The sequence below is a fragment of the Varroa destructor genome, unplaced genomic scaffold, assembly GCF_002443255.2.
Source record: "Varroa destructor unplaced genomic scaffold, Vdes_3.0 BEIS01000004.1, whole genome shotgun sequence".
Lineage (NCBI taxonomy): Eukaryota > Metazoa > Arthropoda > Arachnida > Mesostigmata > Varroidae > Varroa > Varroa destructor.
Genome location: NW_019211457.1, coordinates 16,913,113 through 16,929,757, shown reverse-complemented (window position 1 = coordinate 16,929,757; position 16,645 = coordinate 16,913,113). Strand labels below are relative to the sequence as shown.

The window sequence follows — 16,645 nt, the reverse complement described above, 5'->3', positions numbered from 1 at the left end:
AAAGGAGACAATGCGACAGCATCATCACTAGACTAAAAAAGCGATATCGCCAAAAGCGAGCAACAATGGCAATGGTGAAGGCGGACGATCCCAACTGACGATGCACCGTAGCGGCACAGTGCCGTCCAAGTCAGATTACTTCAACCATTACTCATGCTTACTGTCTCGCAGAAATGGCTGGCCATTGGCCACCTGCGCTGAGCAGCTGAATGGTGACAATAGCGGTATGGCGTCTTAACGTGTTGCCTAGAGACGGAATACGTACGTAGTAACGTATCACCGTTCGAACAGTTGGATCTGGAAGAGGCTGCTGCAACAAGGCCGATGGCGTATGATAAATAATCATTACGGTCATCTCGTTTGGTTACGGCAGTGCAATACGGATGGGGCAGTTGGACATGGGAAGATAACCAAGACTAACTAAGACTAAGTATCGATATCAAAAGAAATACATCTAATGGAATCCAGATGACCATCTATAACTATCGAAACGACTATTTTCATAGCAATGCATCGGAATTTCAAATACGTCACAAGACGCTAAGCAGTTGAGGCTCATTGCTTACAATCACCTAATAAAAATTGCGATTTCGTCACGAAAAACGTTCCAACCTTTTTTGTCTAACCTTTTGTTTTTTTGTAGTACAATGTCACCTACCGAGTTCATGGTTAAGGGACCACTGCCGACGATTCATTACAAGACCTCGTCCGATACACAAGAGCTTTGTCCGAGTTCTGCCGGCTCTCTGAGCCCACTTCACTCTAAATCGAGTAACACTCTCGATGGTAATAGGAATTTTTCCACTGCCACCACCATGATGGTCTGCCTTCAGCACGGAGGCAAGGTAAACATAGGCACTGACCTGAACGTAGAGCTGCGAAACGCGCAAAAGGTCTCGGGTCTGTCAAAAGCGAGGAGGCCGTAGGAGTACCACCGCAACCGACCACGAGAAGAATTGCTACAAAGACAACAAATGCTGGACAGACGACATAGCGCTACTGCGGAGATTATTTGCGACTCGATACGTCCTCTCCTATGGACTCACTCACTCATTTACTTATTCAGCTCAGAAAGATGTCAAAATTCTTTTGTTGGAGGAATTTCATGTCACTACCGTGCCATGTTCCACACCGACATAGTTTCGGTTGTTGATGTACAATCATTGTGATAACATGTTGCACATCTTCGCGAAGGTCAGTAACCCGATGGCTATGCTGAGATTGTACACGTCAATAAGTGCGTATAGTATATTGTTTTATTCTAGAGAGTGGTGACACGACGCGATCATTGAACACAATGCAATTAAGCAAAGTCGCACCAAGCACACAAGGCAGCTTTGCTTTGCTTTGCTTTGTTACTTGTTAATTTTTATTAACAAGTAAGGAAATTATCGAAAGTAACAAGTAAGCGACTTGTATCGATATTCAATGTCTATTCATTAAGAAGATACTGGCCATTAAGAAGACACTGGCAATGAACTTACAGTGAATTCCGGTTCGTCGTATTGATGATTCGCTCCATCGATGACGGACGGCTGATCTTCCTCGACGCGTGGAGGACGAGCTGGAGGAGCAGGCGGGTCGTGGCGCCTGAATTAAACGTGAAAAAGTTTATTCATTTACATATTATAAAACTTGACGAACTAGGAGAAATATATCAGTACTGAAGTGCTTGACTATAAGATAATAGAAAATCCAACCTCTATTTATCTCAAAATAAAAATTGAGATATTCATACTAAAAATTCGACAAGGAAAACAATTACGTTATTGAAATGAGTAGGAGCGATTAGTAAATATTGTGCGAGTAATGTGTTTATTATCACCTGACAGGTGGAACGGGTGGCTTCTTGTCCTTCATCCGGCGTCGAGTCGATTTGTAGTACATATGCTTCTTGCTTTGGTTGAGCGTGAGGTATGGAGAGTCCTCGTACGATACCTCATTGCACATTTGTCGAATATATTCCCCGGCATGTGTATTCAGGTACATAGTGATCAGGCCATCGGCGACCAAATCTAGTGAAGGCACGGACCGCAAATTCGCAGTTTAATGCGGCCACATTTTCATTGAATCACCTTTGTCCTCTCGACTGAACCAACTGCTATAGTACTACTCTATTTTTATGACGTAATTTTGCGCGAAACATGCAGCACATCAGATACAAGTATTACAGATTCATACCTTTAGCTGTTTCACTTAACACGTTGATAATTATTATCAAGGTGTTCACTCGAACTTTTTATACCCGGAAGGCAAAATACATGCATCGTACTGTATCATAATTGTTGAACACCCATAACAACAAGACTCTTGGAAAATGAGGAATTTTTTTTTTTGTTTCTCAGTGTGAATTGGTACAGCAGCTTAGCTATGTCGTCTGAAGTTAACACCAAATGACGTCATCATCTGCGAGTCAGACTGATTACCTCGAGCAACTATTCTATAATCAATTTTTTGTTTTTTTCACACAAGATTTTTGCTTTGAGAAGTCTACAATTTCTTAGAGGTACAAAAGGACTTCTTTCTCATAGCTGAATTTTTGACAGAGGACAGGAACATTTCATTAACAATTTCCGAGGTGATCAATATCGATTGGTTTACGATTTTACCGAATACAGCTTTGATTTCTATGAAATACTCACCTTGGAGGGTATTGAATCGTTTGCTTCCAACGTAATGCTGGTTATCAGTGTAATACAGCCGATAATTTTTTGGCTGACCATCAAACCTGCAGTGGAAAATGCAAGCACTTTATTGTACATACTGTAATTATTGTGTGAGCTCTTGAGTTACAGGCTACGACAAATCTGTGGTAAAATTTCTCAATGTACGATTCGTTTGTTTCAGAATGATGGGAAAAAGGTATCGAAAGTTGGTTCCAAATACCCAGGTATCGTGTACAGGTACCGAAAACATTTGCCAGTTCGATCATTTCATTGGTTCGTAGGCGAAGACTAATACGTAACGTAATAACTATGTAACTTGCCAAAGCAAATCAAGCGATGACGACGTTTATATCAGACCAGATCCAACCGTTATCGCTGTCGGCGTTAGGCAAAGCTATGTGGGAGTTTCCAATCTCTTTTGCATATGATACTACGTGTTTCTGTACAGCAGTAAGCGTGAATCTTTGACATCGAAACAAAGTTGGGATAAATGAGCTTCCTAAAACTACCATGAGTCGCGAAGTTTATCTCAAAAGTTCTTCTTAGCTTAGCCTTAGTTCTTATCTTAACAAACTGAGTGGCTGACCATCCACAGTGTATATGATCAACGAAAGTCACAACGTTTGAGCCTAGAACTTTTGCTCACATACAATTCCTGTTTGTATTTTGTTTGATACGACAATTTTTTGGTGGAATTTTTTTGAATAATTCATTATTATTATTATTATTATTGAGTTTCTTTATCTGATGAATTTAAGTTATTCGGTATAAACTCACAGAAAGACAAGCGAATACTGTCCGGGTTCTCTCGAACTTTCTCTGACCAGGTAAGCCCCCTCACCTTCCGCGCGGACTAACCGTTCAGCTTCATCTCGCTCCATTGCACCGTGATACCTGAGAAGCACGCAATAATTAAAAGATAAACTTTATACACTATGGGTATTTCTTACATTTTGAAGGAAATGACGACCAACTCTTGTAATGTCTGAAGAACGCAGGAATTATGCTAATGAAGTAATTTACTTCTTCAAATGAGGATAGCTCAGGCAAAACGGTTCAACATAATAAAGAAATTATCAGCATTGCTACTATAAAATTAATCTTTAGTTACTGGCAGGTAATTTTGCAAGGCATGCTAATATTTTAGAAATATACTTAACACGGGACAAAATTATTCGGGATATTACATTCATAGTAGATTATTGCAGTATCCTAATTATAGAATATTGAAAGTATTAAGTTGCTATAAATTCCACTTACGTGCTTTCATATATCGGGATAATTGTACCCGATTTTCAGCTAATATGGAATAAAAATTCATACTATTGAAAACCCCGATTCGAAGATTTAGTAAAAAAAATATTTGAGAAGTAATTTATTTTTGGTTGTTATTTTTGCCCAAACGTTTTTCAGTGTAGCAAAAAAAATATGTCACGAGTCTAGTGGTAGGTCGCTTTTCATTTCTCACTCCAAAAAAATCCTACATAGAAAAAAATTTCGTAGTGATTTTGCTTATTTAAAAGAACAACAATTTCTTGTTCTTATAAACTTTGATTCTTTTTTGTGACATCCCGTCTTCTTGCGTTGTGGGAGACATCTAGTAACGTTGACCCACTGACGCTTCATCTTCGTCATCGAGGTCATTGGATTTCGTGGTACGATTGCCATCCACTGCCATTCGTTCGCTTTGACCTTTATTTCAGCATTGGATTGCCAGGCGCGGCCGATCACGCTCTGGAATGGCACTATCGAACGGCACTCGGCTACAGTTTAATATGCGACACCAAGCGCCATCGCTAATCAGGACAACGACAATACCATACCGCAGCATCAAGCCGCGCCGTCGGTCAAAAGATATATGTATGCATATGTTTTTTTTAAATGAGTCATTTTTACTGCCTTAACCCTTTTTGGCTTCTGCACGTACCGCTTCACTATCTAGAAGCTCTAAAATACCTAGATTATGTGGCAATTTATAAAATGTCGATGTATCCCAAATGGTCGTATTTTTCTATTTGTTCATACTATATATATGTAGATATATGTATATATATAGCATGAACAAAATAGAAAAAAAATATATATATTTTTTTTTTCGAACGAATATTTTATTAGATTAAGAAAAAGGATCTTAAAAAAGATATGGACATGACTGAATAAAATGTATTGCGGGATCCTTATGCACAGACTGGATATAGATACTGTTCTAATAGGGTAATAATAAGGATAGATTTTCATGTACTAGACTGCAGCTGAAGAGGAAAAAAATACTGCTATACGATAATAGAAGTAAGGCCAAATAAACCATGATAACCCAAACAGAAAAACCGCTCGGGTTCACCTTACCAGTCTCCTTCAGACAATCTACTAAGTAAACGTATATATACTTGTAAAAAAATAAAGACCCCCCATACCGAGAGGCTTTTGCATCGCCTTATATGGTAGCGGAATGACACAGAACTGACCCCCTGATAAAGCTTCGATTGTTTCTTCTTTTAATATCTAACAAACTATATATAGTACTAAGTGATAAGAGGAAAACTAGGAATTAGTTCGAAACTACATGGCTGGACAAAACTGAGATACCTCACTTTTTTGGCCTGTGATTCATCGACATCGACCCACGAGTACATCGAGGCAGTGGAAGCGCCATTGCAACATTGACGATTTTACGTGCCCGTTGGGCTGGGCAGCTCACAATGCCAATCGCTATTCAACTTGCCCATCAGGAAAAAAATATCACATCGAATATATTAGTTTTCCAATATTCTAGGATTCGTTCTAGTATAATGTCTATTTTGGAATTGTTTTAGAGCTGTTTCTGGTAACGCCCTCTTGTTCAGGCGATAAATCTCAGTTTAAGATAGAAAAAGGATTGAGTGGGCATTCTACCCATGGCTGTCACGATGTACCTACGCGGAAAGGTTTTTTGAGAGCAGAACTTATGACGCACATAACTAGGTCATTGGTAGGGCTGAAATCAATCGCTTGGGAACTGCCCTGCCTATCAGTGACTAACACAGGGGCAATCTCGTATTATAATGCCCTTCTAGCAGCTCTAGAAGATAGCTTTTTAGTTGGCAACATCCAAACGTCATAGCTACTTCCCCTTAACCTAATACAAATATGCCCGTGATATCTCAAATAGCAACGGAGCTTCTTTTACGCGGCAACGATCTTCGACAGTTTAATGAATGGCTCCGTTTGTATTCGCACAAGGTGTTTAAGAAAAACTCTAGTATTTGTTAGCAAATATTTTTTTACAATAAATAAAATTAAAAAAAATAAAAATAAAAACCTTTTCATAATGTTACTCTACATACGTGGCCAGTCCGCATTACGCTATTTAAAATGCCCCCCGTCTCCCCATTATGTACATGCTCACACAGTATATGGCTTTCCCTATAGTAATAGGTGGATATATATCTACTTCGCACGTTAGTTTGCAGATACCTTGAGGACAAATATATATGCATACATATATGTTAACCATGTATATATTATATACATCTTTAACGTACACAAGCACTTGCGTCACTCAACAGTACCGCATTACATAATTATTAATCCAGAAATGTAAATATGGATCTGTCTGAAAACAAAAAAAAATCGTACAACCAGATATTCCTTGAGTAACCCAAAATGGCGCAGAAATGTAAATCGATAAATTATACGGCGTCATCTGTCACTGACTGTCTGATGAATCGGTGGCGGTTGTGTCTTAAATGATGAGCGCACTAATTTACACGGTTAATCCTCGACTATTGCGATTTAAGTGATTTTTTGTAGTCTCATTGTGCACAATGTCTAAATTAATAGTCGCCAACAGGGACTCGATAAGTGTCCCTTCACAGTCGTAGCAGGCAGGTAGGTACGCACCTGTTAGGGCGTTGCCATGGTAACTAGAAACATCGAGGATGCCGACTCAACACCGTTGCTTCAAATCTCCGGGCTAGCATATGATGCTGATAGCTTTATGAAAACATCAATGCTTATTAGCTATACTAACTTCTGACCTTATCGCTCCCACACGACTGTTGAAGAAATCCTCGTGATGGGGCAGTGGTAACTCGTTCGCCTATTAGTGACGTGGTTTAGGTTCGAAACTAAGCGGAGACTCATCTTGTTTCGTGCTGAAAGAGGCCGCAAGGCATCTCAAACAACTTCTAGTAGCAGTACCAGATGTAGAAACTCGAAGAACCTTGTGTGTGTCGAGCAGGGCCCCCTCCACAATCTTCGAAAAAATATCCAAAGTGATTCGGAAAACTTACGATAGTTAATTATATTATTAATTAATAGGTCCAGAACTCGCGACAAAGGAAGACTTGTTTACAGAGGATGGGCAGGTAAGGCCAGCTTCAAGTCACAGACAAACTCTTAATTCCCATATGTTTACGTACATTTTCGAATTAAGAATGTCTGTTGAAAATGAGAAGCCAAGTCTGCGTTCAGCAGTCGCGTAGCTAAATTGCTGAGGCTCGTATCGAAGTCGACAGGCCTCGCTTCCGGTAGATAACACCGTGAAGAGATACGATATGAATTTGTTTTAGTTCCGAGTGGAATACAACTAACTTTAAAAGAATTTGATAATCGGCCCCTGCGGAACAAGCTCTCCCTATGGAGTATACCAGTAGCCTGAAGATGTTTGTTTTTAAAGAATTACGTCTATATCTCATGATTAGTGGGTACCACTTCATTTCAATCACTAAATGCCATTCTTGGTACTTATTTTTTACAATTATGTATAACGTATTCTAAAAGTGTTGTGCCCGTGGTAACGTAAGCTTTATAGCGTAAGCCCTGTTAGATAATTTCCCACCCAATACAAATGCTTTTGTTTTTCGTTTATGTGTGTGAGTTACCGGTTAAAAACAGCGCACTCGTCTAAATACATTTCCTGTAGCCCATTGAAGTATCAACCGTTCCATGGTGCCGTTCACCCAAAGCCAAACTAAAACATCTCTACTAGGTTCAGCGGTTCTATCACTAAATGCTTTAGATTATACTTCACCGACCCGTTATTTCACTACGCCCGCAATGTCTACAATCCAAATAGCATTTGCTTCTGTTTTTTATGTCATCCCTCCAATCTCGGTTTTCGGTGCCCATCGAGTAACTTCTTCCTTGAAAAATGACTTTCATACGTGAAATAAAAATAATTTTTTATTATTCCGAATATGGCACGGTGTTACTGGGTCGTTTATCAGGCACTCGACGCTCGTTTCACCCGCACTGGCGTACCGGGCTTCTGAGCACCCACCGCCAACCTATGATCAGACGCCCTCAATTAAGTACTGTTAATAATAATTCAGCTCGATTTTTCCCACCTGATATATCATTATCGTTAGTTATGCAAGGAGCGTTTAAATCGTAAGGGGAACCATTTTCGTAAAACGCTTGTAAACGAAGGCCTTAATAAAGAACGAACACACACCCTGTACAGATTTTCTAACATTATTAACACCATAAAAACGCTTATAAAACGAAATTTCACGAACGAGCACTTTGTCTGCAATATACCACAATGTTTTCGCATTCACATCAGTCGTTTTTGCCTAGACTTTGCCCCAAAAAAAGATTTCGTTCTTCAGTGATATGTCATATAGGGCGATACAACTGTCAGAGCAGATCTGACTCTGACCTTCAATGATAAATTTAGATCCAGCCTAAACAACATGTAAACGTAGGCAGGAAACGCTTCTAGGCAAACAAGGGTTTGTTTGCATGTACGGCATTTGACAACGAAATCACCCCCCAAAGTAGTCTTTTCTCGTTCTTTTTTAGCGTTAAGTGTTTTCTCTCATAAGCATGCTGCTTGAAAAGCTTAATTTCCCCGCCTGTGTTACACATTGCAATATAAATAGCATTCAAACAGACACATAAAATAGATCTGCATAGAAACATAAAATACAGGTGCACAGTTTTATACATTTCCAGTTTTTTGTGCCTTCTCTCGATTAATAGCTTTCTAACGCTTAGTCCTTAAATAACGAGAGGCTTCAAGACGGCGTTTGGCCGTGTCGCTGTGTCGGCTGAAAACAGATACAAGCTTTCCTTTGATGCAATTAAGTCTGTCCGACGTTTGCTTTTCAACAACATCAACTGCGAGCCACTTAAGGGATCTGGGTAGCCACTGAGCAGAGCCATGAACAAATGAAATGTAGTAAAAAAAAATACTAACTCTTTTCCATAGTGCTGTGGACGAGTTGGAAGATCTTTGCTGCAGATGATCCTTTTTGGGGAAGGTGCCTTTTGTTGCATGTGATACACTGAAAATGACAGCGAAGGAAGACGAATGCGTACAAAGCCATGAATCCAAATTGAAGTTATATTGTAGTTTATAGATCAACGACATATATATTTTATAAAGCGATCTCCTTGACTCTAGCACACATCAAATAACAGCCTTTCGTCCTTTACTTCTATCTCCTACGCTTCGCTGAAGAACGAACGCTTTAACAATAAGCCCATCTTCTCCAAGTGAAGAAAAACGTTTGACTCGGGTGTTTCGATAGGTTACAAGATTAGATATACGCACGGATCAGTATCGGCTACAGGCTAGGTTCTTTCATACCTATTACTGCTTGTGTAACTATCTTAATGTTAGCTTTCCTAAACGTTACGTTAACGATCGTGTTGGAAATTTTTATTAATAAATAATTTCGGACGCCAATTTTTCATGGAACCTGTTTGAATCCCACGACGATGTTTTCCAACGCGTCAAAACTAATAGATGTTTTATTTGACTACAGGCCAAATATATTAAGCTACCATTTTTTGGGGATATTCACCGCGCGCTACAGGTTAGAAGTTACATTGAATTAATATATTACTAGTACACAAAGAAAAGTTCATTATTAGCATGGGTCATTGGCACTAGCCTTGAGTCACCATTACGTTGAACGTGTGGTGAGTCATCAGAACATTTTTTCCTTCTTTTTCCCAAGTTTATTATTCGCAGCTATTGCCGCCTGAGTGGCGCTGCGCAGCTGACACACCCAGCTCAGCCCTAGCTCCTATGCACGTTCCTACTGTCGATAGGTTCGATTAGATGCCTGGGCAGTACTGAGCGGTCGATAGTGCCCAGGATATAATGAAAATTGAAGTCAGTAAACCGTTAAGTATAAGCCAATTCTTTTTTTTTTTTGTGCATGGTTAGCTTAATCGGATCGCTATTTTGGCTGTTATAGGGAGAACTAGGGAGAAGCGATGAAGCACAGCATGCGTGATCACGTTGCACAGCGTTCTAAATGTTGCGAATCTCGAAACCCGTCATGTTTAGTCGCTTACGTGAGCTTCGCGTCGGCGCATAATAGTTATAGCGGGAACTGCGAATATGCTCGGGCCAGTCGGTAGCTGCTGTTCAGGTCAGAGGATGTCCCTATAAGAGCTTTGAACAACTAACCGCCTTAAAAACTAACGAGCAACCTTCCTTCTGATAGGAACAAACCAGGCGCTCTGCGGGTAGATGTTCTTTTTCACTAACATTCTTTATGACGATGCCTTCGGGACCCTTTTCGAAATAGCACTACGAGTCCCGTAGAACCAGCACTCATTTAGGACATTCTAAAACAACAAAGTCATTGGGCAAAGCCGGTGTGGTCCTCGTCAGGGAGACAACTCAAGAGGCTAGACTCAATGAAATAATCATATTGCATTTCTGTCTTTTGCCCTTAACCGCACCTTTGGGCCGATGCTAAAACCGACCGATTTTTCCCGCCAGCGTCTCCAGCTACACAGGCGAGGAGTCTGCTTGGCAAGCTCATATCGCTCGACTCAATTGTAGGTGACACTCTCCATCTAACGAAAGCAAATGACGCCAAAACGATATGGTGAAGAAGGAAAGCCTCTCTTTTTTTAACAGTGAACGCGTAGGCGAAACGCAGACAGACCAACATGAACAGCGCTGAATGGACTCTCTCACAGTTAACTTTTACCCTTGTGTTGAACGGAAAGCGGCTGGTGAAATTTTCGTGTCGACCCAAAACGAAAACCACCGAAAGAAGGAGACTACGAAGACAACGACCAACAAAAACCATCGACTGATACGCACACGCTCATAGGCACTGTGGCTTCATCCGCATAGGGGCTACTGCTAACTGAGAATAGTGAGGTGCTAAATGATCTAATAGAATATACGTACGCACGAAACGCTATGAGTATATGTATGCTACACTGCGCTTCATGATCGGCTCACCGAGTGCCTTATTCCATATAGCTTGATAATAGAATCAGCCTATCGACATCTGCTTGTCGTTCCACTGTATAGTTTCGTTGCAAATTGACGAAGATGTTTATTTGTTTTTTAACACCCTCCGAGGTGCATTGGTCTAGAACAAAAGCACTGATTAAGAGATGAATCTGAACTTCACCGAAATACCGCTCTTATGTAGACTGTCTATGCCAATATGGCGGCTTAGCTCGCCAGTTTAACTGACCACACTTTACATAAATGGCAGATTTCTGTGGGTACATTAAGTACTGTTATTTTTGCTGACCAACCCGATCGAAGCGGCTAGCTCATCATAGACGTTCATCATTTTCAATTAACTTCGTGACGGCAATTTGTAGACGGTTACCGATATCCTATCGTCGGCAAGATTGACGCAGCATTTACCTCTTAGCCACTGATACATTCACGTTTTAGGCATCGGTTTCAGGCTGATGGACTGACATGCACGTCCATCATGTTACTAATTTACGATGCGGACTGACAAACAGGGCGGTGTGAGGAACAACAATTATTACATATACAATGCGAACAGCAGGGTGCTACGTGAAGCCGCTTGACACGCGTTCATGTAGAAGAATATAGAAACAAATGCAAAGCGACCGATTTCGATCAGCGACAGTAACAATAGTAGTGTTGCCGGTATGATGATTTGTATTTATGACAATACAAAAGAAAGAAAGATCAGGCCAATCATAGAGTTGCCATTAAGCTTTTTCTCTAGCTAACTTGTTCGCAACTACAGCGACCGACTGGATCTTCGTAGACAGAAGTAACAAATAATCCCATAAAATCGGTTTGTTTACATGCCGTTTAACACTGTTCAGCTACCGTCTGTCGATACATATGTGATGGTGCACACCCCGCGTCCGCTCCTTTCCAACGTTTAAGTACGGCTTCAGCAATGAAATGCTCCGTAATTCTCTACTCTCTACTACGATGTCTTATCTACGTTACACTGTCATCCGGTCGATTGACAGCGACCTTGGGCTGCCCTTGTACAACATAAAAAAATCGATTTTATTTAGAAAAACGTTGACGAAACTTAGCTGGTTACGTGGAACACGTGACAGAAACGAAGTCTTCTAACAGCAAGAACAAACCTTTCTAGACGAAGTCGCAATTTATGTACAACAAATAAGCAAAAGCATGAGCATCGGTAGACATACGAGGTATAAAAGGTGGATTATTGATTATCAAATAATATATAACATTACAAATATTATATAACGAAGCTTTCACTAAACATTGTTAAATTAACATGTGCATCGTCGTACCATTTTAGTAGCTATTTTGCTTCTCATTGCTATACGCTCACTGGAAACTATATGTACACATCGATACTCACGATAAGATTTCCACAAATTTCGCACATCATCCGTCTGAGGTCCATCGCCGCCGCAGTTGATATCTCCTGGACTCCCTGGGAAAACAGAAATCAAATATACCCTTTATACCAGGTAAACAAAGCAACGAACGGAGACAAATCGATACGTAAGGAATCTGTTCTAAGAAAAAACATGTTTTAGCCCGCCATTAGGAGGTAGAATCTCGCCAGGATCTACGCACAGGCAGGTTTCCAACGAATATATGAGACAGTTTATTTATTGTTGTTTATAACGCTGTTATTTTGCTAAGTGAACAAACTTCGCGCAGTCTAAGTTGTAGGTAATATAGCTTCGTATTATATTGTACTTTCCGTCATATAGATATAGGTGGTCATGGCGATGATGTCTTTGTTGACTCGTATATCATCAGATTTTGTAACCGGTCAGGTGTTTAATAACACGGGAGAGCTTAGCTTCGTTCGATATTCTTAGAGACGAATTCACAACATAGCTTCGCCTGATTTAAGACGTCTTCTTTGATTATCCATTCAGCCAAAAAAGGCTTCATTTTTGACCCAACTAAGAGGGTTCAGAACTGTATTTTTTACTTAGTTGAATTAAATATAGTTAACTAAATAGTTAACTTGAACGTTTGAGTAAAATAATTGTTTTACTTATTATATTACTATTATTGCTACGAAATTTATTGGTCACCGTTAACGGTGCTAGGAACGTTAAGTCTATCACGCTGGCCACACATATTTCCAATAATCCGGGTTTGGCCCAAATCTAGTATCTCGTGATTGTCTATAAGTGTTTCCTTTCATTGTTCTTACTTTGCTGAGACTCATATCTCAAGATATTCCCTTGTTGAACAGAATTCGACCCTGGAGCAGTTTTGTGGCACCCGGTATAAAAAGATACAGTGGCATTGCACGAAGACTTTTTTTGTTTTTTTATTAGTGTTAGGAGAGAAGCTTCGGCTGCTCTGGTAGAGACAAATAACAGGCGACGGTTTTGTATCCATTAATCGGCAAGCGGTTTACTGCGTTTGAGTGCAACCTCAGTTAAGTACTAGTGTTTCTTTGAGGTCTATTTGCTTCGACACAATGTAACAATGGCGTCTCCAATATGCATAGTTATTAGAGATGGAATTGCTCGTAACGATTAAGAGCAGAATCGTTATAACATGTAGAAGCTTCCTTCAATGTAGCAAGAAACCTATGCAAACAAACCATTCATTTAGTTTTACTTCGATATATTAAATGCTATATGTAAATGTATTAGTTTTCCATTAGATTAGATATTACCTGGGGCTTTAACAATAAATTTAACGGATTCCCTCAAATTTGCTGGCGCAAATACAAAGATGAGACAACTGGTGACAAAAACGAACTCGGTTTACCACAGGTAACTGCCAGTAGTTAATTGAAACGTTTACGTGGTACGGCAAGGAAGTTGATAGGAAATTACGCTTTGACGCGAGACGCTTTTATTCGAACGACGTCATCGCATTATGTTTCTTGTTCAATGCATAGGCGAGCTTCAACAGCATGCGCGTGTCTATAAGACAGAGGATCTAACTGGCAACATATAAGTGAAAATGGCGTAAAGTACTCAAGTTTATTCCGATTATTCATTGTATAGAATATAAATGTACCTTCCATTTGAGTATTCGAAGCCAGAATTTGTTTTGCCACAGGGTACTTGCCATAGGCCAACCTCATGGCCGCCCATAGTACTTGGGCTTTATCGGCGATTTTCTCGTTCCAGCGTGCTTTCGGCATAACTTCTCATTGAGTGGGAAAGTTGCTACTTTATGGGAATTAACTGTTCGGTTGACGTATCCCTTTCAGGCAGGCAATTTCTCAGGAGCTTCTCATAATCCAAAATCACTTCCTGAACACTCACTTCGCAGTAGATCGGTGACAGCAGGCAAAACCTCAATTTTTTCTAGTTTATCGCGCTATTATCGAATCCACGATCCTTATAAGATATCGCCTAATGATAATACTACTAATAACAATTCTATACACTCACAGACCACCAGCACGCGGTACTAGTTCAAACAAATCGTGGGTTTGTTGCTCGTTTCCTTCTAATTTTTGTCGCCTCATCTCGAATGCGTTTGTCATCTATTAACGTGCTCTTAATTCGAAACCCATATATCGGCAGGTTTTACCAATGTATCTGACAGGCGCTGGCGAACGCGCGCAGGTATAATATCATAAGCGCAACGATAACCCGAGTGGCTGTGATAAAGTTCGATGATGTATTTCTCGCCCTCGTCGGTCGAATACGGTTGTCAATTGATTAGAAACCTATGAACCTATAAAGCCCGTTTCCGTATAGCTGCATTACGTTATTCTACTTGGCGGGTTCGCACTACGGGTCTACGCTCGACCTAGCCAGTTGTTTTGATTACCACATCGGCTATAATATCCGGTTTGATGGTTTTTTTTTTCTTTCGAGTTTTGAACTTATTCTATGGTATCTCATAGTAGCACTCTGCTGCTAAGCCTCCTGAGTTCAATAAACAGTTTTTCATCAAACTCGTCGGGTCTCCTATCGTGGCTGGAAACGTTCGTAAGCCGCTAAAGTCCTTCGATAGTACTTGTACAGCTGCGTGTTCAGCCATAACAAAATGGGCTATGAAGCACGCACCATAGAAAGAGCAAAAGTTCTCTTTATTGTGATAATACTACGGTTTACTGGCAGCTGACTGTACGAATGAATTTTGCGGCCGTTTCCGGTGCCACTATCACCATCGTTTTCGGTAGCATTTGTTATGTATGTAGGCACAGTAAGTTACTAAGTAAAGTAAAATGGCGGTTTTTCTTCTACATCTCCATGCTGGACTGAACAGAAGTATCATCAGCTCCCGCAGTCAGGCTAACTGGCCTACGCATCGAACTGCGTAGGCATGAGCAGTATTGGTGCCTACCAACCACATCAAGTTTACCTTTGGCTCCGCTTGGCAGTGTAAATCCCTCGTTCTATCAGAGGGTTGGATTAGTCGCACCGGCAGTTCGGACCAACTGTTTTGCGGCCGAAAAACCGATTGGACGAGGGAAGTTGGTTTCATATATATCTATATTTGTACGGGACGCTCCGCGTTGGACGTAACCGGATGGATAGACGCTAACGACGAGAGCTATCCCGTTTGTGGCCCAGCAACTCGTTCCCAAAAGACCCTTCTTCTTCGTGCATTTGATTTCGTTACGGTTGAGCACGTTAACGTTACTGACTACTAGTGTCTGGATACCGCCTCGTTTTGTGCTTGCCACCCGCCAAGAGGGCGGTAAAGAATACGAACAAAAAATAGGAGCGGATGCTGAAGAAGGTTATCCGTCGAAGATGCAGCTGTTATTGGCCATGTCGGTTCAGAGCCGAGCTTTAACCTCGGCCTGATCAGAAAATGATGTCAAGAATTGACCATCATCCAGGAGCTGCGCTTCTACGCTGGCTGCTAAGCGATTTGGAGTCAACATAGAATGTTAATAACTATATACTGAAACAGCCTAAGCCGACCGCGCATCGACGCCTCAGTCATTGACCGTAACAATACTGGGGTGTTATTAACTGAACTGTCGTCTTGAAGTGATGTCACAGCGGCGGAGTTGATGGGGGCGAAATCGATTTTCTGCAGTTCTTCAGGCGTCTTTTCAGGGATGGCACTGACTGGTCGATTCGACAGTCAGTGAACGAGTAAACCACATAATAGGATGGAGTGGATCGGTAATTTAATGTGAGAGACGTCTACTGCGTCTCTGCAGCCGTGTGCGCAACCCGGGGGCGTATTCCACTCGAGTTTCGTCAACTCTTTTCGATTCTCTTTTTGATTTTCTAACGATACGAAAAGTACTTATACAGAAAACAATCTACCGAAGGCGGCTGTGGCTCGTCGTTGCTTGTCCGAACCCCGATGATCGTGCCCCGCCTCGCGAGAGCCTAAAGTTCTATGTACTCCGTTCGTCGCTGCAGAGACAACTGGCTGACGAATCGGGACTAACAGCATCCTGCTGTTGATATGGCGGTCATGATGCTGACGCTAAGAGCAAACCGTGAGAAACAAGTCGAGGTAGCTAGTAGCCTCCTATGCAGCGACACTTTTCTTGAAAGGGTTCCAGCAGAATCAATAAAAAAAAAAAAAAACAAAATGAAACCCACCTGAACGATTTAGAAAAGAAGCGCTTCGTAGCGCCGCTACCTACTGCTTGTTATACAACAGATAGTTGCAGTGGTAACAGTTATCTGTATCGTTTCTACTTGTATAGTGTAGTGCTGTTGTTATTGATAGGACGGGGGAAGCGAAAGGGGAAGGGGATTGCGGCGCTGGTCCTCTTCCTTGCCAACCTCTTTTAAAGGGAGTGCTTTGAACGGCAGCTCGACCACAAGGTGACACCGATGACAACGCCTAC

At 41.0% G+C, this 16,645-nt stretch overlaps 1 protein-coding gene across 12 annotated transcripts in view; it reads right to left on the bottom strand.

Moving 5' to 3' along the window:
* LOC111249365 (N-chimaerin-like) overlaps nucleotides 1-16,645 on the bottom strand; it is a 41,798-nt gene that overhangs the window by 6,660 nt on the left and 18,493 nt on the right. For 6 of the 12 annotated variants that reach the window (XM_022803155.2, XM_022803153.2, XM_086986114.1 and 3 more), the window contains 6 exons: nucleotides 12,245-12,319; nucleotides 8,848-8,935; nucleotides 3,444-3,560; nucleotides 2,643-2,728; nucleotides 1,826-2,015; nucleotides 1,485-1,590 (listed from right to left, as the gene is read on the bottom strand). In XM_022803155.2, coding sequence (XP_022658890.1) covers nucleotides 1,485-1,590; nucleotides 1,826-2,015; nucleotides 2,643-2,728; nucleotides 3,444-3,560; nucleotides 8,848-8,935; nucleotides 12,245-12,319 — 662 coding nt within the window. Of the gene's footprint in view, nucleotides 1-1,484; nucleotides 1,591-1,825; nucleotides 2,016-2,642; nucleotides 2,729-3,443; nucleotides 3,561-5,252; nucleotides 5,315-8,847; nucleotides 8,936-9,956; nucleotides 10,224-12,244; nucleotides 12,320-13,884; nucleotides 16,612-16,645 lie in introns of those variants that run through there. The other 6 variants (XM_086986121.1, XM_086986120.1, XM_086986115.1 and 3 more) reach the window with 5 other exon arrangements.